The sequence below is a fragment of the Vanessa cardui genome, chromosome 12 (assembly GCF_905220365.1).
Source record: "Vanessa cardui chromosome 12, ilVanCard2.1, whole genome shotgun sequence".
NCBI classification, from domain to species: Eukaryota; Metazoa; Arthropoda; class Insecta; order Lepidoptera; family Nymphalidae; genus Vanessa; species Vanessa cardui.
In genome coordinates, this window is record NC_061134.1 from 764,608 (window position 1) to 790,867 (window position 26,260).

General features: G+C 35.2%; 2 protein-coding genes across 10 annotated transcripts in view; both read right to left on the reverse strand.

Moving 5' to 3' along the window:
- Nucleotides 1-15: 15 nt before the first annotated feature.
- LOC124534368 (probable ATP-dependent RNA helicase DDX52) lies at nucleotides 16-8,279 on the reverse strand. The gene is made up of 12 exons (XM_047110168.1): nucleotides 8,090-8,279; nucleotides 7,538-7,786; nucleotides 6,874-7,059; nucleotides 5,684-5,936; nucleotides 4,860-4,932; nucleotides 4,559-4,762; nucleotides 3,729-3,841; nucleotides 2,901-3,001; nucleotides 2,178-2,323; nucleotides 1,847-1,927; nucleotides 652-795; nucleotides 16-257 (listed from the first exon to the last, which is right to left on the reverse strand). The coding sequence occupies exons 1-12, from the start codon at nucleotides 8,165-8,167 to the stop codon at nucleotides 41-43; spliced, it is 1,845 nt and encodes a 614-aa protein (XP_046966124.1). The 5' UTR covers nucleotides 8,168-8,279; the 3' UTR covers nucleotides 16-40.
- A 2,601-nt stretch (nucleotides 8,280-10,880) lies between these two features.
- The window catches only part of LOC124534051 (broad-complex core protein isoforms 1/2/3/4/5), a 118,726-nt gene continuing 103,346 nt past the window's right edge, over nucleotides 10,881-26,260 (reverse strand). For 6 of the 9 annotated variants that reach the window (XM_047109702.1, XM_047109703.1, XM_047109705.1 and 3 more), the window contains 5 exons: nucleotides 25,843-26,025; nucleotides 24,511-25,002; nucleotides 23,419-23,587; nucleotides 22,986-23,033; nucleotides 10,881-15,954 (listed from right to left, as the gene is read on the reverse strand). In XM_047109702.1, the coding sequence (XP_046965658.1) occupies nucleotides 15,614-15,954; nucleotides 22,986-23,033; nucleotides 23,419-23,587; nucleotides 24,511-25,002; nucleotides 25,843-26,025 (1,233 nt within the window). In that variant the 3' untranslated portion in view covers nucleotides 10,881-15,613. Of the gene's footprint in view, nucleotides 15,955-16,465; nucleotides 16,787-17,195; nucleotides 21,797-22,985; nucleotides 23,034-23,418; nucleotides 23,588-24,510; nucleotides 25,003-25,842; nucleotides 26,026-26,260 lie in introns of those variants that run through there. The other 3 variants (XR_006966716.1, XM_047109709.1, XM_047109710.1) reach the window with 3 other exon arrangements.

Here is a 26,260-nt window from a genome sequence, read left to right on the forward strand (position 1 = left end):
AAATAAAACTAAACATCAACTTAATAATTTATTTACTTAGTCACACTTTATTCATTTTCTTCTTTTTCCGTTTGTTTTGACCTATTTTATGTGATTTTTTCGCTTCATTTCCCATCTTCGTTTTTTCTTTCTGAGGTCTGTCTTTCTTCATTACTCCATTTTGTATTTTCCTTAATTTTTTATTCTTTCCATTTTTAACATTATCTGTGTCTTTCGTCTTGTTACTTTCCTTTGCGTCTTGAGTTTCAAGTTTACGTCTGAAATAATAAAAATCAAAAATTATGGCATATTTTAAGAAATCTCTCTTTAATTTTATCACTTATTTGTTTTATATAAATAGTTATTATTATCAACCATTGTGAGCTGGAATTTAGGGAACAATCCATTCTTCTTTAAACAGTTGAGCCTTCCAAATAATACACAACATTAGAAACCTTAAGGGCAGAACTTATTTTTTTAGAGAAATCACTCTTAATCGGACAAAGTTTGTTCTTGGATTTTGTTGTTATATTTTAAAATATAAAAATATGTTCTTTGTGAATTAGAAACCTTGTTATGATTCGTAACTATAGTGTTATTGAGTAAAAAACAACATCATTAATATAATGAAGAAAATCAAAGTTGTAAATGAAATGATCAAGGATTACATACTTTTCCGGTTTCTGCAAGATCGTTGATATTTTGTCTCTGTGTGGCGCCTTCTTTGACAACTTTTTCCTTTTGTTGGCGTCCTGTTTGAGTTTCAACATGTATTCTGGTACTTCACAGCCGGACTGTTTCATTACTGAAGCAATGCTGGAATTACAAATTATAATTAAGTTTAAAGCAATTCGCTTTCTATCTGATGCCTAATCTTCTTTAAGTAAAACCGCGCAACACAGCTAATAAATTATACAAGTGAAATAAGTTTTCTTCTCTTGCGATCGTCAAACTCCGGCAAACATTCTTTGCGGAACATTCTACATGTTCTATACATAGAATTTTTTATATATAAATTTTACATTTTTTTTTATAAACATAGTTCAATTTTTTGTTCAAATCGTGCCTAGTACATCTGGCTTAAGACTTTTCGGTCGGAATAATTTATGCGAATCTTAAATATACTCCGGGTGATGATAGCTTTCAGGTGATATTAATGATAAAAGTTTCAAAATCACTCTTAATCAAGATTCTGATTTCAGTATAAAAAAATATTGTTCAATTAACAAGTAGCAGACAGGAAATTGTCACTACACAATATTTTGGCTAAAAACTCAGTTTCACCATCTCTCTCTCTCTCTCTCTCTCTATGATCTATAAATTACAGTTTCAGCTTTCATGAAACCATTCATTCACTCTTGATCATATCCCATTTGTTCTATACAAATAACACATTACTATGTACTAGTATATACTATTACTGTTAAACTAAGATTATGTCACCGTAAGATTACAAAATTCGTTAAACTATATAATCTATTTCACGTTTTTTTCAATTTGGAATAAAATATAATTTCGATTGTTCATAATATTTCGGTTAGGTTAGAGTTTTTATAATTTAATTGAAATTTACTTCAATAGAATGTAAACTATCGAATAGTAACGGTGACATATGATTGGTCGCTCTTACAATAAGACCGGCTAATCAGGAAGAGCTTTCGACAAGTGACGTGGGACAGATTGTAATCTAACGGTTTAACTTCGATAGATTACAATATAGCGAAAAATAATGCGTTAAATTGGCATCATATTTTTTGGTTCACAATATTTCGACAGATTAAAATCTGTCGCGTCAGATAGTAATCTAAAGAATTTTGTAATCTTGACTATGACTATATGTGAGAAAAGTTAGTGATGCTCGCATTACCTTCTGAGATTGGTGACGTCATCTTGCGTGAAGAACGTGATGGCGCGACCTTTCTGTCCCGCTCGGCCCGCTCGACCTATCCTGATATGGAGAATAGAACATAATAAATATTAACTGATTGCATTCCATTTGATTTTTATCTTTACAATATTTCCTGTTACTATTAAGAAGTACATTTAAACATTGCTTATGTATTTTAAAGCCAAATATTTATTCTGGTAGTAGTTATTTTCTAAATTATTTTATAAACAAAATCTAAGTCATAACAATATTATATGTATGTAGATTTTTTATTAAGTTAATACATATTTCATTAATTTATCTTGTTAACCTGTGAATATAAGCGATGGCGGACGGCGGGAAATCGAAATTGATCACGAGGTTGACGCCCCGGAAGTCGATACCGCGACCCATCAGCTCCGTACAGATCAGCACCCAGATGCGCCCCGTGCGGAAGCTGCGCACCACGTTGTCACGCTGGGAGACCGGGACAATTCATTAATACAAATATAGTAAAGTAACAGCCTGTCAATTTCCCACTGCTGGGACAAGCCCTCCTCTTCGATTAGGAGAGGGTTTGGAACATATCCCACCACGCTGTTCCAATGCGGGTTGGTGGAGACACATGCAGGTTTCCTCACGATGCTTGCCTGCGTTTGAACCCGCAATCATCGGTTAAGATGCATGCGTTCTAACCACTGGGCCATCTCAGCTCATACTAGTACAAATATAGGGTTGCTCTTTGTTAATGGAAATTTTTAGCTTAATATTTATAAACAAAAGAGTTTTTATATGAATGCCTTATTCATCATCAAACTAGCAATGAATAAAAGTAGTAGTTATTTGTTGTTATTATATGTAACTTTTCATATTTTACATGGTACATTGAACTCCTTTTACTATAAAATAACATAGGTATTTAATATTTAAATTTTACAAAGTGCATTTTATGTATCTATGGATTATTTATCTATGTTCTGACAGAGTTGCCATATACAAAAAAGAAATATCATGATTATTGATTTTGTTATATGATTCGAGCTTTTTTATTCACCTGCGCCTGCGTCCTGTCGGCGTGGATGACGTCTACGTTGATACCGTCGTAGATAAGTTCCTTGAACAGCTGCTTCGCACGGTCTTTACTTTGCACGAAAACTGAAATAAATGATAATAACAATTTATACAAATGACAAAGAAAACAGGAAAAATACATAAGCTAATGAAAAAAATAAGATTGATTCTATAGATGAAATTTTATAATCCTAACTAATTTTGTTAAGTTCCGAAATTTATTCTTTTCAATCAATGAAATATAACTTCCAAATTTACATGCTTGGTAAATATGTTAGGGCTTTGTGCAAGCCCGCCTGGGTAGGTACCACCCACTCATCAGATATTCTACCGCCAAACAACAGTACTCAGTATTGTTGTGTTCCGGTTTGAAGGGTGAGTGAGCCAGTTTAACTACAGGCACAAGGGATGTAACATCTTAGTTCCCAAGGTTAGTGGCGCATTGACGATGTAAGGAATAGTTAATATTTCTTACAGCGTCATTGTCTATGGGTGATGGTGACTATTACCATCAGGTGGCCCATATGCTCTTCCGCCAACCTATTCCATAAAAAAAACATGCTCCCCATACGTGAGCGAAACTGCTGAGAGATATTGTAATCAAGTTGTTACTACCAAGTAAAAAATAATAAATATGAATATGCTTATGTCTATGTTAATGCGTATTTTGTGATTCCAGACGTCAAACAACAACAACAACAACAGCCTCTAAATTTCCACTGCTGGGCTAAAGGCCTCCTCTCCCTTTGAGGAGAAGGTTTGGAACATATTTCATCACGCTGTCATTAGGTTGTTTATTGTATGTTGTTACCTAAAACCGGAGGCTTAAGTCCTTTCTGTACGAGTTGTCTAAACGCCACCAGCTTTCCATTCTCGTTCCCGCAGAACAGCAGCTCTTGGTCTACTGATGTGGAGGCTGCATTCCTGTCAACATAATTAATATCACATAATATAGTTCTTTCAACTACAAGGCTTCATTGTGCAAGAGTGTTCGTTCAAGAATAACCCTTATGAACTTGTTACGAAATATTAATGAAATGTAATTTAAAAATATTTTTTAAACTGTTAAGGTTTAAGCATCCCTTTTCCAAACTTCAAACAATAAGCTATTTGACTGGTTTTTAAAATCAATTTTATATTATTTAGTAGAAGTTAAGGAACCCAGTAAAAGTTGTTTTTTTTTGTTTCTAGTACATATTTGCTGAAAAATATCTTATTAAAAAATCCATATTTAAATAACGCGCGAAAACGCTACTTGGACAATATGGCGCTGCAATGGGGTCGGTGACGTCACTTTGCTGTATTTTAATCTGTGGTACATATAGTAGAAAAGCAAGGTTTACAACAAAGTGACTTCATCATAAGCCCGGCCAATCAGGAGCGTTTTTTGTCACGTGACAAACATTTGAAATAATGCATTATTATTTATTGATTTTTGAATAAATTAAGCATTATTTTCAAGTATCATTAGTAAATAACCATTTCTAAACTCATAATATACACTGATTACAATAATTCACAATTTATTTTTCGCATTGTCAAATAGCCTATTACTGAGTATTAAACAATAAATAAAATCGATTCGTTATTCGCTGATACGTGGGTTTGAACACGAGGGCAAAGATAATGGTGCGGACAGACCTGAGTCCGACGGTGACGTTGATGAGTCCGCGCATGTTGTGCCGCGCCCACTTGGCGATGGCGGGGGTGTGGGTGGCGCTGAACATGGCCAGCTTAGCCTTGCAGAAGCCCATGATGACGTCGAGCTGCTGGCGGAACGTGTCGACTTCCTCCGTGGTGCCTTCGAACAACTTGTCTGCCTCATCGATGATTAGCCATTGGACTCTAGGAAAGATTTGCAGTATTGATAATGTCCAGTATGTATATAAATTTAAAAAGTATGTACAATGTAAATTTAAAAACATATTTGCAAAAAACTCACTTATCTAACGTAATGCCAACATTTTCTTGATTCAGCAAATAGCAGAGACGATTCGGTGTACTTATCACTAAATCTGAAAACAAATTTAATTCTCATCAATGGTATTAACACACTATTGGATATTCTGAGCAGTATTGGTGTAACTCAAAGAACTTTGTAGCTGATCACTTGATGTCTCATCAGAGTATGAGAATGAGCGATAAGTCTGTTTGAACTAAAAAGTATAACAGTTTGATCTATCTATATGTAACAATAATAAATGAATAACAATGGGTATGAAAAGTCAATTGCAACAGTAAAATAAACCAGATACAATTAATCAATCAATCAAAATAAACTTTATTCGAGGAGGCTTTTACAAGCACTTTTGAATCGTCATTTTACAATTAAGTGAAGCTACCACCGGTTCGGAAAGTAGATTCTACCGAGAAGAACCAACAAGAAACTCAGTAGTTAATCTTTTTTAACATTTAAATATATATACATAAACATATGTCATTAAGGATTGGATGAATCTGAAACCTTAGTATTAATTTTCAAGAGTATTGTAATATTTTTGGACGACCTCCATGGTCGAGTGGTGTGTACACCGGTTTTCATGGGTACGCCACTCTGAGGTCCCGGGTTCGATTCCCGGTCGAGTCGATGTAGATTACCATTAGTTTTCTATGTTGTCTTGGGTCTGGGTGTTTGTGGTACCGTCGTTACTTCTGATTTCCATAACACAAGTGCTTTAGCTACTTACATTGGGATCAGAGTAATGTATGTGATGTTGTCTCATATTATTATTATATTATTATTATTTACAAGATAAAGTTCCATACCACTCTTTTTAATGGTGTTCTCCCGTTCCTTGATCTTGCTCTGCTTGCAGCTCCTGACGACGGAGCAGCGCAGCAGCGTGGGCGCCGCCAGCCGCAGCGCCTCGCGGTGGATCTGCAGCGCCAGCTCGCGCGTGGGGCACAGCACCAGCGCGCGCGGCCCGCCCTGCGCCGCGCCCAGCAAGTGCAGCAGCGGCACCAGGAACGCCGCCGTCTTGCCGGAGCCCGTCGGGGCACAGGCTACTATCTGACGACCCTGGGAATAAAGTAAAAAGTAAAAAAAGTAAGTAACAGCCCGTAAATTTCCCACTGAGAAAGGCCTCCTCTTCCATTAAGGAGAGGGTTTGGAACATATTCCACCACGCTGTTCCAATGCGGGTTGGTGGAATGCACATGTGGCAGAGTTTCGATGAAATTAGACACATGCAGGTTTCCTCACGATGTTTTCCTTCACCGCCGAGCACGAGATGAATTATATACACAAATTAAGCACATATATATAGTGGTGCTTGCCTGGATTTGAACTCACGATCATCGGTTAAGATGCACGCGTTCTAACCACTGGGCCATCTCAGCTCAGGGAGGGAAATAAGTCATTGAATAAAATTATTGATTGTTTTTTTTTTATTGATAATAATTCCTAATATATGCTAAAATAGCGAGACAACATCATTATTGTAAGCCTATAAAGTATTTTAAATATAATATTTATAAAAAATCATTAAATGTTATATAACTTCTTGCTGTTGAGCTATATTCAGTCACAGAATTATATGAATGTAATGAATACTTTTTGGTTTGACATTTTTATAAATAAAAGTAGAAATAGAATATTATTACATTTGACATGGGAATTGTTAATCTGCCTTTAAATTCGGAAGATAATGGATGATTGTAAAGAAAACTGTAAAAATAAATATTGTAAACCATATTAAATATTGTTAATTATTTGATGTTCCTGTTTATCTGAAGCTGGGTCTACATTATTATATTTGGAAGTTTTAATGTTATTAATCAAAGTAATGCATTGTATACATATATATTTTATTATGCTCCATCCAGACAAAATATTGATGACTAGACAAAAATAAACAAAAATGACTAGAAAGAGTTGAAGTTGAGTATGCCAAGATAATTGGTTTATCATATTGTTTAAGATTGCCAGATACGTAAGAAATCATAGAACTACTAACCTCCAATAAACAGGGTATGGCTTGACGCTGCACTGGTGTGGGTTCAGAGTAACCACACTGACTCACTGTGTCCACTAGTGATTGTGCTACTTTGTATTTGGTTACTAGCTCATTGAAATCTTTCAATGCATTTGGAATATGCCGACCCACCGCTTTGATGCCGTGTTCATTGCGAAAATGATTTTCCTAAAAAATATAAATTTGTTTATACTTAATGAGATAAAATTTATGTTATAAATTCCTTCAATACATTTTAATGACACCAATTTTGTTTAATACAATACTTGTAATCAAAATATCATCAATTATTGCACAAAAATGTTTCTTTTTTTTAAATATTATACAGGGAGATTGCAAATGGATCTTTCGATGCTGGTCTATAACACCCACAATCATTTTAATTCTGAGTAATATTTATCATCCCTCATATTGCTTATATGCCACCATCCTTGGTAACTAAGATGTTAGGTTCTTTGTGCCTGTAGTTACACCAGCTCACTTACCATTCATCCTAGAACACACCAATACTAAGTATTGTTGTGTTGTAGGACTACCACAATGTCCTACGACCAATTAAAGAACTAGATATAGTAAAAAGTATTTTTTAAATTATCTTTTTTTTATAAACTTTGTATAGCTGGTTTATATTAACAATAAAAGAGACCTGTTCAATTTCAAGCTTTTTCTTTAATTCCTCAGGTGTTAATTTAGATTTCTTTTTCTTGATTTTCTTCTCTACTGTAACACCATCAATTATTTGGAGATCCTCATTCTCATCTTCATCACTTTCATTTTCAACATCTGATGGTTCAATTGAATTGTCATCATCTTCAATTTCTTGTTTTTTTACTTCCTCTTCCTCCTCATTATTTAATTCTGTTTCCTTTTTTAGAACAGTTTTTATATTTTGCTCCTATGAAAAGTAAAATTTATATTAAATCTTAAAGATTTATGAAATTTATAATTTTGAAAAAGTTATACTTAGATAAAACTGTGTTAATAATTATAGTGTAATTTAAAGATACTGTTCAAGTTTTCTTCTAATTATTTTTAGTAGAGTGTTTACGGGTAATAAAGCTATTGAATTAAAAATATATTTAATATTATAAACTGGTTGTGAAACTTTTAAAAACATGCAAGTTTTAGTTTTTAGTATTGTGAAAGGAAAATAGAATTAAACTGAAATAAAAACATTGAAAGAGGTTAGAATACTTACGACATTTTTCACTCCTAAAACACGACGTTTGAATGTAAGGCCCTTTGTCAGTTTTTTAAAAATATCGTAGGCGTCCATTTTGTTGTTATTTAATTCACAGACATTGTTTAATATATAAAACAGTTAAATTACACGCGGTAATGTTGATATGAAACCTCATAACATAACTGCGGTGACTGAAAGAGCTCTTTGACACTGACAATTGACAGATGACAGTACATTTGAAGTAGGCAGTAAGTCTTTCGTTCATAAATATTTTTCAATTTATTAATTTATTGTACAAATGTAATTGAGAGTTTTTATTTTTATTGATGCTTCCGAGTTTTTGTCATTTTTAGTGAACTACAAGTCAGGTCAATCAATATAAAGCACATTACTTATGACGTAGATAATTTATATGAGGTTTATTTTGAATTGTATGAAAATAAAATGACACATAAATCATAAGAAATTACTGAAATTAATGTAACATATTATATATAAATACTCTTAATAAATAAAATAAATACCATGGAGTCAAATATTAAAATTGATTGTTATAGTTACCATATTTTTTTCTTTCTTGATGATAAGATTTTTGAGGAATTTTATCACCAATATGTTCATTAAATCTCTTAGTCTAAATGTTGTAGGATATGAGAATCCTCCCAAAACCATATTCTCAAACTAATAAGTAACTTTAAAGACACTGAAGTCTGATCATAAATGGCTACTAAATTATGAGTTCATAATTTTTTTTTATTTAAGCTAGGTGGTAAGTTAAAGGAACTAACAAGTGCGTGGTACCCGGTTCTGTTTTTTTTATTTACCTGGTTCTTAAGATAGGTAATGTGTATGTTCGGATGTAGCACGCGACGATAAACTACATACCAATTGCCAATATTCGAGTTGCGTTTAACTATGATAGATAATTTAGAAAAATAAATAAATGTTAAATATATTATAATAATCCAAACAAATATTGTTTTCAGTAATCGAATATTTGCATTAATTCGGTGAACAATATAGTTTAGTAGAAATAAAATAAAGTTTGAATGCATTCTTAACAAATATCAGTAATATTTCTTAAAGTTTCTATATTATGCACTATTAAAAAGTGACTAAGCGTTTGTATAATACTTTTTGTGTAAATAACATTAATTAATATTATATCATCAAGCTCACAATATCTTTAAAAAGTCTCATGCAAACGTACTAGTAGTAGTAAATGATGGTATTTCTTTGTTAAGTAGTTTGGCAAACTAAAAATTTCGAGTATTTTTTTGGGAATTTATCAATCCAGTACAAATATTTATTATTTGATTTTTGTAAGTAAAACTTCTTTCTTATTAAATTTCTCAAATCATGTAATATGAAACTATAATTATAAGAAAACTTTCAAAGGTATACACAGTAATAATTAAAGTGTTTAAGGAAAGAAGGAAAGGAAAATTAAGGTAAAATATTCATTGTATTCATAGTAAAGAGGAGATAAATAAAAATACGCATCATCAATGGAATCACTGCGAGTTTATTAAATTTTATACTTTTATTACATCCAACTGTTATATTTTCCATGATATTTCAAAACGCAGATTTCATACAAAACATAAAGGACCGCTTATTACAACCCAATATAAGTAATTCTGTATGTCAGATTCAAAGATACTTAGAGTACTAGGTCATCCGACTTTGATATGTACCTACGCAGCCCGATTGATTCCCTTAATCACATTTATCAACAACATCAAAACAAAGACACAACCATTTAAGTGACACGAAAATCATAAAAAATAACTACTCTGTAAACAATAAAGACTTTTTGTTTTGTTCACGTTTCCGAGCGAACGTTGCGCTGTCAACAAAAGAGCGCGAAAAGGGTTCATACTGTACTGTAACCTTTCTAAGTGGTTGTCACGTAATTAAAAGAAAAAGTTGAAGTGTTTACGTTTTTTTACTGAGTAAGTGTTTATACTTTAATATGTATTTTGAAGTGTAGAATTTTTACGATTTCAGTGCCAAGTAAACATTCTCATTTCATCGTAGTCGACTTTAATACAATCTACAACAATAGTACTTTAAGTGTCTTGACTGAGGATATTCCAACTTACAACAATTTCCAAGAGGATCCCTAACTCTCTATAGGACCGATTACTCCGGTCCCACACCTATTATCTTATCGAGCAATACACAATACTATGAAACATTTTTGTACATCCCGCTCCTTCCGAACTTTCCGAACATGAAAAGTATAACAAAACTCACTAACTAAATGTATTTAAAAACATATTTTTCCTCTTTGATCAACGATGGCAAACTATAACTTTTACAATAGTAACACAATATCTATTAGTTTAGGCATAGAACGATCCTAAATGTCACACACTCTCGATTGCAGCGTGCGTTTAGTAAAAAATAAAATAAATTAATAAAATGTGTATATTTCCACGATGAATCGAGGGTACGTATCACTTAGACGAGAAATTCTTAAAAAAGTAAAGTCGATACTAATAAAAACGCAGATCGTGCATATATTAAATTACGAAAAAAAAAGAAAAAACTCTAAACCTAAACGTGTCAGCAAAAATATAGTGCAGTTAAAATTAGAATTGCCACTTAATTAACATTGACATATAAATTGATTTCCTTAAAAAAATATTTCTGTGTATAAAATGTGTCATCCAAGCAACAAGTAACAGCTGTGCAATTCCGCTAAAAAATCGACTGGGTCGTCTCACAGTGAAACCTCGCTGTAAGCGCGCGGTAGAAAACATTATATCGAATGGATCGCTACGAGTGCGATAATCGTTTGACAGTAAATACTCATCCCCGATACACGAAAACAACGTTCTAGTCGATTTCTTAGCGAAATTGTCCACCTGCTTTACTCTCATCTGTAGATAAAAAGTTACTTCTAGCAATATATTGTATGTCATTAGTGAGTATATTGTAAATACTTTTTATATAGTTACTGCAAAGACGGGCTATCAACGATCGTTGCTCGACAGGGGAGGCGTCGAATGAACTACATAGTATAATATACTTACTTTTATATAAAAAGACGTAAGTGCACTTTGAATTATGGAACTATAATTGTAACTATTGGTAGTTAGGGGACCTGCAGATTATATTAGGGGCGCATACGCTGTTTAGCACCTGACTAAAGTATTTCTTAGTTAACATTTATAAATCTTTACCATTTTACATATAGTCCTCTATATTTATAAGATCGCTAGATATAGGAACAGTTCGTTAGAGTAGACTCACATCGGGAGTAGAGGACGCGTAAAAAAATACTGAATGGATTGTCTCGTCGAGACGTGAATTGACGATATCTTACGAGAGTAAAACCTTTTCGGTGAAAAGAGAAATATTTAAAAAAATATCTTAATAATCTGCTATCGATCTCATTTCATTACTTATGATAAGTGTATAATTATTGAGGTACTGTGGCAGAATGGGAACTATTGCTATAACTGTATTATAATAATTATATTAAAGTGGAAGATACTGTATATATTAAAGCTATTGACTTAAGAATATAACGACTTAATTGTATAGACTCACTTTAGTCACTCGACCACAGATCGAATATACATCGACTCATATCGATTAAAAAATAACAACAAACGACCACTCCGCTTTGGAAAATCTGTATAAAAATAACCAGATTATTAAAATATCGTTTAAATGAAACAAGTGTGCGGTCGGTAAAGTCGAAATGTAAGTCGGTGCGATTTGATCCGAGGGCAAGCTTTGGGTGGAGTCGATCTATTCTCAAAAAACGGCTTTCGCGTCCCCCGTCGAGCAAATATAATTATTTTAAATAATTAACTATTGTGATCTGGTGCATCGACGCTCTGGTGCGGGAGAATAAATATCCCAGCAACCAGAGCACCGAATAATAAACTATTGCATTTTAAATATGGATATGGATAACAAAAATAATGTATGTATGGAAATAACTATGTAACAACTGTTAAAGTTCGACAATATCTATAATTATTGTATTTATAAATATAAGTGATCACGTTTCATTGACTTTTCCTGGTTAAATAACGAAAACCATACACGCCTTGTGAAGCTACTTGCACCCGAATATATAACCGTTGCCTATTTACTACCGTATACGAAGTTATTATATTATAAGTAATGCTTTGTCTCTTTCTAGCTTAATAAACGACCGTATGTTCGATAGAGACAGTGATACGGTCATATTTTAACATTAAAAATATTGGCGACGTTAGTTTTTAAGAGACCAGTTTGTGTAAAAGCATAACTCTTTCTAAACTGATGTGGTCCGAGGCAAGTAGCCTCACGAGGCGTTTCTCTCGCTACATTAACATTAAAAATTAAAAGATTTATCAAAGATAATACTTAATATTATTGGAGGTAATACTTACGATTTAAAAAGCAAGATTGTTTTGTGAAACCGATTTGTGAACGTGGAGTTAATCGTACATTATATTTTATTTACATTAAGCCAATACGTATGTTTTTATCATTAATGCCGTAAATATATTAGAAATTAAGTAAGTGCTTTTGACGTCCGAAGTTTTTGATTACGATTACTATTGGCAGTATAATTGGACAGGTTTAGCAAAAAAATGTAATAAACTAAATGACAATATGTATATAAAGTCGTCAGTGGTAGCTACACCTACCCACTACAATAAATTCGAACAATCTAAAATAAAACGGCGCGTGCGCAGATCGCTATCATTCCTTATATTATTTACAGCTGAACATCGGATTTTATTTACTTATTGTCATTTACCCGTTGTATCTTATATTTACTTAATGTAGGCTATTGTAATAGTTGTACTGTTACGAAGGCATTCTGTTGTTGATTATATTTTGCATTACCTACCTTAGTAACACAGTCGGTTTATTTAAACGAATATCGTTAGTAAACTTAAAATAAATTATCTGGCGACGAAGCGAAATGATTATACATATTAATTAATTGAGACGATGAAATAATTTATAAAAAAAAAATGTTTTCTCACTTATCATCTTACTATTTAAAAATGCAGTATTTTGGTATACATTGCAAAAAAATATGTTTATTTTCATGTTTCGCTGTTTTTGAGCTATTTTTTTAAGCTGCGATTTCGTGCTTAAAAGTTTTTGCCGACACATCCAAACTTAACGTAAAAGACCTACGCCTAATAACAATCACCAACGGCTGTCTCCGATATATGATGTAGTTCGCAGCTGTCTACTGAGATCAATTTAGAATTACGAAAAAATAATTTTCACAAATAATATTGGTGGGAAAACAATCCAATTTTTTTTTAACAAAGCATTCAACAACAAGCTTTCAAACGGCCGAACGTATGAAATAAATTGCACAGCGAAAACAATAAACGCAAACACTAAAAAAACATTATAGAAAGACTAAGTCCTAAGTTTTACTATTAATAAATCCATTATTAGAATATATATAAAAATCCTTTCCATTAATGATTTCATCTATTCACTATTTTAGTTAATAATATCACGAGGCTTTATTCCCGAATGATGCCACGATCCTTCAATTACTGTCTAACTTATAACATATTTACAATTCAAACTACCCGCTTGCTTTTTTTTCTAAGCTCTCTAGATGATTCTATGACGATTAAATTCCCGAACCGAAAACGTTCCTTTCGGAATCTAAGACAGCCAGTTTATTTAACATTCAAATAAAAATTAATATATAAAAAACAAAATATTTGAGGTATTACGAACATGGAGGTACGCGCGTTATTACCGGGGATAACGTATAATCTTCGCATGAAAACGCATCGATAATCATGAAAAAAGTAATTTGTCTAACAAATTAATTTAAGCTGAATATAAAAAAAAAACTTATTTTAAAAATATATTTGGAATTATACCAAATAACATTCAATTAAAACTCATATCACAAAGTACGAATATGTAACATTCCGAAAAAGAAAATAAAAACTTACTCGTATATACTTAACCATTTACCTTAAAATTGGAAAATAATAAATGCAAAAAATAATGTTAATTAAATTAAACTATATCTGAAATTGCATTGAAAGCGGGCATTGTTTGCCACGCCCTTGTAACGGTGCAGCGTTTTAAAAAACCGGTTATATTTGAATCGTTCAATCAAGTAGATATTTCGGTAATTCCAATCAGATATGGCACAGTTCGATTTGATCATTTTTCAGAATGTTTCCTTTTTATTCTACTCGAAATAAATGCGTATTGGCAAAAATTATCCCCATTTTAATGTTTTTCTTTGGCTTGTGAAATATCACGGCGTAGAAATACTTTTATACCAGCATATATTTATGTTAGATATTTGATTGATATGTAAGGGTTATACTTATCTGTAAAGATGCAGAATTTATCTATGATATCAAAACGAATTCGTCGATTAAACCCTGAAGAGATATGTAAGTCGCAATTTTAGCCAAATGCGGTACCCAAGCGATTACCTATAATATAAGTAAATAATATATTTTTACATCTGCAGCCATCTTATGGTCGATCCTAAGAATTTTGAGAATATAATTAATAATAATAATAATAATAATAATCTAATAAATTTTCAATAACGAGACGTCCGCTACGTTGGTCGACATTTAAATAAGAAACCACTATACACTCATAGAGAGAAATCCGAAAAATGGATACAGATTAAATATAATTATGTTAATGAATACCCTAATGTCTAGGTTATCTATACAGACGAAACATTAATTCGTCGCGTGATTCGAAACCACGAACGTATACGATGGAACAGGTTCCTGCTTTTCGAAGACCCTCGCAGTGTTGGCTCACCGGCGCTTCCACGACCCTCACAAGACCCTGTATAGGGCTGCCAGACCGACTGGCAGCCTACTGGCGTACCTACAGTCGACTGGCAGTGACTGGCGGCGTGCCAGTCGCGCTCATCGGCATCGACCGTTACATTTCGTTCGCCAACACCTTTTACATTCTTTGTCACTTCGATAATTTCATCAAACCATTTTTTTGTATCGCATGAAGACGAACGAAGGCACGGCTACTTATACATCGATCAAAATGTTATTACTGAAGCCAAAACGCACATAGAATACACATATTCATCGATAAGACGTAACTCTTTTGTACTCTCAAATCAGATTCTAAGTAGTCTTTATTTAATTTTTAATCAACATCAACATATTTTTTTTTAATTTTTTTATACGTTTTAATCTAAAAATTTTGGTTATTAACTCCTAAATAATCTGTATTTAAATTTAGATTTGGCGATCCGAAAAAAGTCTCTTTAAAAAATATTTTCTTTCAATATTTTAATATTTACTGTTTAAAATTTGTACGTTTCGTTTTTGTACAGTTACCGAATCTAATTTGACACTAGACATTTATCGAAAAGTGATATTAAAAATGTAATTTTTCTCTCTAGAATAGAGTTGGCATAATTTGGCAGTACTAGATACATTAATACTTTAGTATTGCTCTGAATTACATCGTCAAACCGAGCACCGTCCGAGGCGGCGCCGCGGCGGGCCGGTCGCGCGGGGCCTAGGAGCGCGGCGCCAGTCATTGCAGGCCGGGCGGCAGCGGCGCGCGCTCGGCGCCCAGCTCGAACAGGTGGTGCGGCGCCGGCAGCGCGCCGTGCAGCGCCGACGTCTTCAGCAGCCGCTTCAGCATGCCGCTGGAGCCGCGGTGCTGCAGGCTCTTGTGCGTCGTCAGCGAGTTCTTGGTCCGGTACCTCCGGTGGCAGAACTCGCACACGTACAGCGTGTCGGACTGCTCGTGCTTGTCTTGGAAGTGTCGTTTCAAGGAATAGTAACAAGAGAATGTCCTGCGGCAGTAGGGACACTCTTGCGGCTCGTTGATGCCGCCGGCCGTCGGCGGGGGCATACGGAGGGGCGGTACGGCTGCGGACCGAAAGATTAGTGTGTGTTCAACGTTATCTGCAGAGGTGCGGTTTTATGTTTCGTTCGGTTGGCTATAGTCGAACAGCTCATGAAATACAAAAAGGGTTATAGCGGTTATATAGATTTGTGAGTATGTATGAGGTTATTTAAAATTAATTATAATACTAATAGTATGCACTGTACACATTGACTAACTACACAGTAATCACGAGTCGTATATATTTAAAAATTTAAGGAAATTCTCTCAACCACAATGACACAGAAACACGTGATAACAAAAATGATAGAAGCATGCTCCAAGCAACACAACAACGTCAAAACTGCGAAACCCGTTGGGAGGGGGTCTTCGGCTGGGTATTAAATCAGAAATAAAAAAAATAATCAAAAATAACAAAAATTAACGTAACGTAAAAAAGGGGGCCCTTAAACCTATGTCTATCGAAGTACATATCGTTAATGAATCAGCGGTCAGTAAACCCTAAGTTGTGGCTGTCTATAAACAGATTCTAACCTTTTTGAGTGATGTTAAGAACGGCGGTTGGGTGATTGGCTTCGTGTAGGTTCTCTTTGCTAGATGAATTCTGCCGCACGCCGCGCCAACTCCGTCCAAGTAGTCACTAAAAAAACCGGATTTGATCCGTCTCCCCTGGCCTGGACTTGTGGTAGGTGTATATGTGGGTCATTAGGGAGTTCCTCGAGCAGTACACTCTTTCGCAAATCGTGCATCTGTACTCCTCCTGCCTCTCCGCGTGTTTGTCCGCGATATGTCGTTTCAACGACGCCTTTGAGCACAACACTTTCGAGCATAGCGTGCAGGAGAATAATTTTTTACCTGTAAACAAATCGAAAAAACAAAACAAATATGGGGTCGGTCCCCGGAACCGATAAAATAAAATAACACCTTTGTAAGCCTAGCTGTTATTCATTTCTATTTGTGAATTTCTTTTTTTTTTTATTGTGAACTAAAAACATCGGAAAAAACAAGGAGTGAAAAAAGTGATTGAAAATATTAATAAAATATAATAAAAACAAAATTAAATTAAAAAGAAAAATAAATATAAATGATTGCGAAGCTACAGTGGCCGATGAAGTGTTAGAACAAACACATGCATATGGCGGGAAAAGATACTTTATCGGGAATATGACAAGCGTTCCAAAGTAAAAGTGCACTACATCCGTCTACTCTCGGAAGCTTCATCTTCTAATGTATCGTGTGTGAGGATGTGAATAAAACTAGCAGCTATATTTTTTTTTTGTATATTTGTTTTTATTAAAAACGCCATTATCATCAATATTAGGATTTATGAAGTTCGGTTTAACGATTACAATTACATTTTATGAGTAATTATGTCAAGGTTTAAATTTAAAAGTAAGGAAAAAGAACTATCTGTAAATATAATAAGTGATGTAAAATTAATTCAATAATAAGTAAGTATAGAACTATGGTTTCGTGCAGCCCATTATATCAGGCGGTGTCTCGTGTAGCGGATGTTCGCCAATTTATCATTTTGTAAATAACAGCGTTTCAATGGAAGACAAACTTAAATCAACAATTTTTGGCACCATTGTAACCTCTAGTAATGTAATGGGCTGCATCACATAGATGCCAATCATCAACAAAACATCAAGATCCAAGGACAGTATAATAATTTAAGAAGAAAAAATATAAAATTTTCAATACAACAACCAATAAATTAATTTAGATTCCTTATAAAATAAGTAAAAATGCCAACAAGAAGTATAAGAACACATCGTATAAGGTCGCGACGCCTGCACGTGCGGTAAGAAAATAATTATCCCTTAACACGTTAGGAAGATAAAAAAAAACTTAAACAGGTCACAGAAACAGTCTTAAACTTGCTAAGATCCTAACTAATGTAGTTTTGACAGGGATGTGTTCTGCTCCTTAGAACACGGTGTAGTATCGCCCTTAAAACCCATAGACCGTACAGATCTCCTGAGATCCCCATAACTTAGCCACTACGAAATTAAAAATATAAAACAAAGATCCTCGAATCACAAATAATTTTGATTTAATACCGAACCGAAACGAATCACGCTTCTGACTTTTTTTCTATAAAATTATCAATTTAGTAAATAATTGTACATTTTATTCTAGAAAATACGCCTAATAGTGTACAATTGAAACGCGTACTTACTCTAATCAGTCTATAGCGCTTATTAATTTTGGCATAATATTTTTGAATATTTTTTTTTTTCAAATAAAATTTCAAAATTCACAAGATCTTTCGTCTAGTGCTACGTGACATAGCCAAATAATTACTGCCACACTCAGCAGCACATCCCTGTAATCGTAAATTAAAAATGTAGATGCTATTACCGCTACGAATTCAGATAAATCTTATATCTAAATAGTCAACTAACTTAATTCCCAAACCCAAATTAACAATAAAAACTATTACTAAATTACTACACAAAAAACAACAATCCTACGACTTACGGTCAAAAATCTTGCAATTGTTTGCAAAAAAAAACTTAACATTTTTTTTCGTGCACGGAATGTTGCGAATGTTTCGAACAAATTTAGATCCCATTTTTTTATTAAACCCTTGTTATTTTCCTAATTTTTTTTTCTAACACGAACATCGTTCCAATTTAGCACCAAAACACTAGTCTTCCAATTGTTTAAAAGTATCGTAATAAAGCTTATTAAATAACTAAACAAATTTTAATGGCTAAGCGTTTATGCATTTAGTAATAACAACATAATCTATAACGTATCGTATTTAAAATTTACTTTAGGAAGCCTCATTTGCTAATAAAAATAGCGATTACCTCACAGGTAATGAGTGTTCCGAACACTACTCTAAATTTTAGTTACGCAAAATATGTCTTTTGTCCGAATAATAATAATAATAATAAAAAAAAAACAATAATGTAAAGCAGGCACTAATAATTACTTAATGTGTATATTGTTACAATAAATTATGTGTTTACATTTACACTTAGATAATATTTTTCTTATTGCTATTATAAAGAAATATAACATTGTTTTAAGCGATGTAGGTCGCTGGAAAATAGTGATGTTTATTGAACTAGATAAAGTAGATATCGAAAGAAAACATTTAGAGCCCGGAAGTCTAGATTCAGAGGGTAATTTTGGTACAACATCAAACACCTAGTATATATATGAATACCTACGAGGTCAATGAAGCCAGCGCTATTGATACAACTATAAATGAATCGGTTACCGAACTACGTACAATGGGTTGACTAACATACATCGATATTAGTTAGGAATAAAACGACTCGAAATAAGCGTTTCTGAATCTAGACAGCGATACAAAAAATCGTCTAAAAGTTGTCGCCTAATAAAAAATATTTATAATCGTTTACGACTATTTATGGCAAGCAGAAAAATTGTAATATTAAAAAATTCACATTGTTGAAATTTAGGAACATTTAACACTGAGAATTATTAAGATTTAATAGTTATTACCTATTAAGTATTTTTAAATTTTTATCAATAACGTGGTGTTTATTTTATTTAGACTCGAACGAAACGATTAAATCGTAATTCAGTGAAAAATAATTTAAATAAAAAAAAAAACGTTAATAAAAAGTTATTGCCGAAACGAAACGATTAATTCGAAACAACAATAAAATAATAAAACGAACACAAGATGTGATAAAACTAATGTTTCGAAAGTAACTAAAATCTGACTAAACTAAAAAAAATAATATATATTATAGCCATATTGATTTACTTAAAATGGCACCTTGCGATTCACTTCGCTCAGAAATGCTCCTGCATTGACAAAGCTTAAACATTGGAAAATAAACGAAAAGTAAAAAGACAGTAAACGAAAAAATAGTCGACTAGATAGAGTAACAGTTAAAATAAGTAAAGTAATAAAATAGTCGACTCGAGTTAATCATGTGAAATTTGTCGGTTTGTGATGCCATAAACTATTTGTAGGTCCTGTTCCGGTGGCTGATTGATATCGAATGAAACCTGTTACTGTTACCGTTGCGGTGGTGACAGTGCGTCTGCGGGTGGCTGTTTAAAGTAATTTCTCGGTTCTATTGGTGCTATGTGTTCTGTATGTTCAGTCTTACAGTCAATCAACAAAAAACACCTAAATAAAATAATAAATTTGAAAAGCCTCATTAGCCAATTATATATTTGTGTATATAATTTTATTTATTTTTAAATAGATTTTTTAGTAATCTCGTATAAATATCTAAGTGTGAGATCATGAAGGTAAAAAGTACAGAATAAATAAAAAAAAAATTGCAAAACGCCGAAAAATGAACACAATGTTGAAAACAATATGCCTCTTTTGTTACTTACAACGAACACTGTTCCTTTTATAAATTTAAGCCTAATATATAATTTTACAGCACCAAGATTTTTCTCTTTTCTCAAAATATTAAATTTTCTCTTCGCCTTATTGTCACACATTAAACATAGTGTAAAATTCAGGAATACTCATACCGCAGTATTGCACTTAGCGGGCGTAAGTTAAATTCTCTAAAAAATTTCGACCCGAAACTCGCCCTCCCTCGTCGATAACATCGGAATGTCAATTTCATAACATCGAACACATCCGACCGCGGAGTCGGCGCCGCACAACGTCGCTACAAGTTGCAAGACACGATAAATGAAACGAAACGCCTCGGCCCCGCGGCCGAGCGAGAAAACATTAAATCTATACGAAAGAACGAGACAGAGAATCGTAAGGATCGCGGTCAGCCCGGTCTTAGACGTTGAACTGATCCTTGTACTTGTAGAAGTCGACGTTGTGGGGCGGGTGCGGCGGCGCGATCTTGGCGTCGCCGGTGGTGAGGTTCTGCGGCTGCTGCTGCGGCGGCCCGCGCTGGCGCCGGTGGTAGATGCTCTTGTGGTTGTTGAGCGAGTTGAGCGTGCGGAACACCTTGTGGCAGAGGCTGCAGCGCGCCGAGTGCAGCGGCTGCAGGTGCTGCTGTTCCGTGTGCCGCTTGAGCGTCAGCCGCGTGGACAGCAGCTTGCCGCACACCTCGCATCGGTGACCCGCCCCCAATGGGCCCACTGCGCCACACATAACGACCAACATTAGCGCATTAGTCAACAGATACACCCCTTACCCCCAGGGAATAGAGCACACCAACACCACAGCGACCGCTCGCATCCAACGGGTCCCATCCTGATGGAACCAATTGGCACAATTCAGTGCCGCCATTTTTTTACGGGTGGCAATTTTGTGAACCTGGGTTGTAGAGGCAATTCAACGTGATTCGATCTTTAAAAATTGACTAATGCGCTTTATGTAAAGGAGCGTTGGTTGTTATGCGTGTACCGATCATAGATGTTCCAATTGGTTCCAGAGAGGCGTGGCGCGTGCGAGCGACGCTCACGCAAGCGTACATTTTATTTTAGTAACGATAATTTATAGATACATAATATAATAGAGTCTGGCGATGCGCATGCAAGTACACGTAAAACTATGCTATGTACAAATGTTAGGAACATATCGCGTTACATTTTTATTAAACTTAACAGAAGTCTAAGGGCAAGACTATGGCTATGTTTTAGGTGGTTGGGATGGCAGCTTTGATTCTTCGAATGGCAACGTGTATGGCAACGGATTCGTCGGGCGTCAATTGACAGGGTAGAAGGGGCCCTGGCCGGCGGAGGGCGGTTGCTGCTTGCGGTGGTAGATCGACTTGTGGTTTCTCAGACTATTCAGGCTGGAGTAAACCCGTCGGCAAATGTTACACACGGGCTCCCTGGACGGTCGCATGTGAACGTTTTGGATATGCCGTTTGAGCCGCGTCAGGGAAGACAAGCTCTTGTTACAGGGCTCGCATCTGTACTCTTCCTGGGGGGTGCGGGCGCCACCTGGTCACAACACAAGCAGTTAGCCCCATCGAAGCTTCCGAACGCACTTTTAATGCACTCACTATCGTAGCCTCTCGTTTAACTTTCAAGCACCGCCACCCCCCTTACAGTTTGATGATAGCCATCCGACGCGTCGATATTATGCCAAGCGGTATTAGTAACGCAATAAATTCTTTTCCTAACTCGACCTACGCCTTAGTTAAGCTGACCGATGGTTGTGCGATGGGTGAATCGATTGTTTGCATTACGCGCTATCGGCTGATGTGGTTTCGAATTTCTCGAACGAAAGCATTAGTTATTCTTCAATGAAATATCTTTTAAATAAACTGACACCACGTAATCGCTACTAAATTTCCATTGTCCAATCTTGTGTGTCCCAACGATATATTTCCCGAGAGAACAACGGCTAAGGGTAACCCGAGAATGTTTAGATACACGAATGATTCATGACAACGCTTTTCGATGAAGCTAACTTTCGATCAGATTTTTCCAGATTTTTCTTGAAATTTTGTAAGCTATCGTCTTCTTTTATAAATTTTTCTTCTTAACCGGCACGATAATAGCCAATTCAACATTTAGTGCGTTTTGTATTTCACGATTAGGGGGTAACTGAGTGAGAATCAAAAATAATAGGAAGTAAATCGTTTTAAAAATGTAACAAAAATAAAAATGAACTAAAAGGAGTAAACGGGACGAGGGATTCCTAGCGTAACTTATTAAGACACATCTAGAAAACAAGCTAGCAATTTCTTGGTATAGAATACATTAAACTATAGTAACAATACATTAACATGCACGCCAAGTTGCGTTTTGGTTCAATGATCAATTCTCATTTTTGCAGATCGTTCAATTCTGATAAATGAAAAGAGATACGAGCTAATACATCGAACCAAAACACAAAAGCTAACATTAATATTGAGTACAAAACACAGCACATAATGAAGACATATACAGGTTAGGAGTATATATAATAATAATACATATATTAAAAAATATGTCACGTGATAATTGCCTCATACATTTAATTTTTTTAAATATAAAACCTAATAATGATATATATACCTAATAATGACAGAGCAGAGAGGAAGCGGTGATGGTGGCATACGACAGACAGTGCATTAAAAATATCGTTTGTTTCAATATATGTAGGTATGCATAAAATAAACTTGTTGCTAACAAGCCAACTCACCTTGTGATGTGCTCGCCATGCCGTCCGGCGCCAGCGGGCTCGGCAGACCTGGAAATTGCATGGCTCTTATTCACTCCTCCGTACCAACGCTGTCTTAAACCTTCTAAGACCTAGCCTTCAGCTCCTATTTAATAACTCAACATGTACCACCACCGTAAATATTCTGATGTAAATATTTCCTTCTGGAAAGGTTTCCATAGCTATGAAAATTCTCAAATCATACCTGAGAAAAATATTTTGAGACCTTAACACTTGTCTATGTTTAAATTTAACTAACTAGACTTATACATGTTATAAGTTTGTCACATAAAAAATTAAAATACACTTCCTAGTTCGTACATAACAAGAAATAACTGTTGTAATTGATTCCTAGGTTTACAGTAAAATAAAAACAAAATACGTTACATAAATCACAACACAAAAGCATCATTACCGGCTAAAGCAGAAGGATCAGTGAGAGCCGTCATGCTGTAGTTGTAGTTGTGCTGCGGCGCGAATAGCTTGGTGTCGGCAGGCGATATAAACGGCGAGGGGGGCATCTGCGGGGGCGGGGTGCGGTCGTCCGCCTCGGCTGAGCTCGCGCGGGACGGCGGCCCGCCTCCCTGAGACAGCGGGACGTAGGCATTAAACTTTAGTACAGCGTCGCTTTTGATCTTTGATCGGAATCGGCTTATCTTGACGTATCGAGTATAATGTATTCTGTCTGTATATTTATCGAGACTTAGGTTGCCTGTCATCATCATTGATAATATTATTAGAAAAAATGTAGGTATTACACTTTAGATGGTCGTGTATTTATTTCCATGTAATACAATTTGCTACTCTCCATTATTACACAAACAACGCTTATAAAAAAGATGACTTTCAAAAATTTATAGGTATAAATAATTAAGTATAACCTACACGTACATCTATCTGATCACAATGTTATCGATTTTAGTCTTTAGTAATGGCAAAAATCATTTTATTCTCCTAAGTCCTTTTTACCACGATTTAAACAAAAAAAAAAATCTAATGTACATTAAACAGATTAAAAAAATGTTCGATTTCGTTTTGGAAGGTTAGGTCGCTAAAAACGCGCGTTGCTTCATTCGACGTGTCACACGACTCTCGAACGATTCCGGGTACAGATTCTAGTTAGTGGTTCTAATACTCAGTAAGTCTCAATGCCAGTGAGAACGTGAGGAAGTCACGTGTTTATATTAAAATATTGTATTACCGCTTTCATTAACAATCTTCAATATGTTAACTCGTTGTTAATCGTGGATTGACTCGAGCCTGACTAATTTAAGTTCATTTCAAGATTGAATTAGAATAACAAAAATTTACAAAGCTTTCTGCTAATTTGATGCGTGAAATAGCCCTATATTCTGAAAGTCGTGTTAATCAATTTATATACATTTATGTAATACTCGTAAAAATATGTATTTGTGGTGTACCGTGTAGTGTAGGGGTCTGTAGTACAATTCATTTATTTGATATTTATTGTCGATTCTGTTACAGTGGATGATTTTTACCAACTCACAAGTGGTCTGTGATGGGAGTGAGGCGGCGTGTCATCCGTACTCCTGTCGATGTCCGGGTTCGAGGGGCAGATCATGTCGAGGGGCTCGTTCTTCACCTCGTCCATCAGCCGCGGGGAGGGCGACGAGCTGGAGTTTGAGATCCCGTTGCCGTTGTTGCCTTGCTCGTTGTGGGCGCGAGTGTTGTTCACCATCGAGTGGTTCTTCGTCGAGAAGTCGTGTATCTGCGGTTGGTCGTTGTTGTTGTCGTGGCGAGCGCGCTTGATGACGTCGGGCGAGTTGTCCGCGGAGCGGGACATGCGGCGCGGCGGGAGCGGGATGCGGCGCATGATCGGCGGCGGGTGCAGCAGCGCCTCCTCCAGCTTCTCGGTGTAGCTGGGCGTGTGCGGCGTGTGCGGCGTGTGCGGCGCGTGCGGGGTGTGCGCGGGGTGGGGAGGGGTGTGCGGCGACGACGCGGCGGCCGCGGCTGCGCGGGCGATGCTCTGCACGAGGGGCTGTTGACGAATTGCTCTCTTAGTATGATCGATGCACACGAACGAGTATTGTCTACTAAAGCTATCACTAATATTAATAATACGATGTCGTTGACCTCCTATTACACAAAATGAAAAAAACGTAACTCCACTTACAGTGTAAACGTTTAAAGTGTAAAAATGTCGTTTGCATATTGATTTTGGTGATCGATTCACGCCTGTGGTTTATCTAACACGCAAGTCTAGACCGACGATATCTATTCATTGTAATTTTAGCATTACCACTACGTAATGATTATACTTTATAATTACACTCGTATACACAATTTTGATATTTCTTGTGAGTATTTTATATAATTCTTACAGTACTATGCCAATATATAAGTAGGTATATGTTTATAAATTCTTAAGATCAATTATATTTTATTCGACAATAATGCTATGTTATTATTGTTAAAAGTAAATTCGGGATATAAATATTATAATTATATTGATAGACTTTCTTATTCAAACGACAATATAAATAATTCAACGTTTAAAGATATAGTCATCGAAGTTTATTTAACAGAAATAAATGCTATATTTTAGAATATTTCGAATCGAACTAGTAGTTATATAGATTAACGTATTTAACTTTATATTTATTAAATCTAATTTTAACCCAATTCAAAAAAGTAGACATATAACTTGGAATATATGTACTTTTTTAAAACGTCATTATCGAAAAAAAAGATCGGGGAATACCCAATAAATAAGAGTAGAATGTAGGTATAATAGATCATATGACTATTACAGCTTGGATACCGTTGATCTTGATGCAATACTTATTGATATGTTTACACTATTGTATCCTTTACTTACCCCCTGAGCATCATCATTTTGTGTCAAGCCGGATACGCGGAGTACCTCAGCCGTCTTGAGGAAGGATGAGAGGCTGCGCTGGTGCACGTTCACCTCGCCGTGGTAGATGAACTCAACGAGTGCGTGAAGGTCCGGGAATGCGACGTCTTGTAGCACAATCACTGGGTGCTTGCAAGGTGTTGACTGCGAGGGAGGACAATCAGAGTTCAAAAGAGATATCGGAGTATACATGAGGCAATTTCAACGACAAAATCTTTGCTAATAAACTTGCATAAGACTTATTGTTACGGATATACGGAACACCTCAGACCGGTGAAGAGGCTGAATATTGTGTGTGTGTGTGTGTGTGTGCGCCCAATGGCAGTTTTTACAGTCGAATTGCATTTGGTTATAGTATATTTTATATGTAAAATATCTA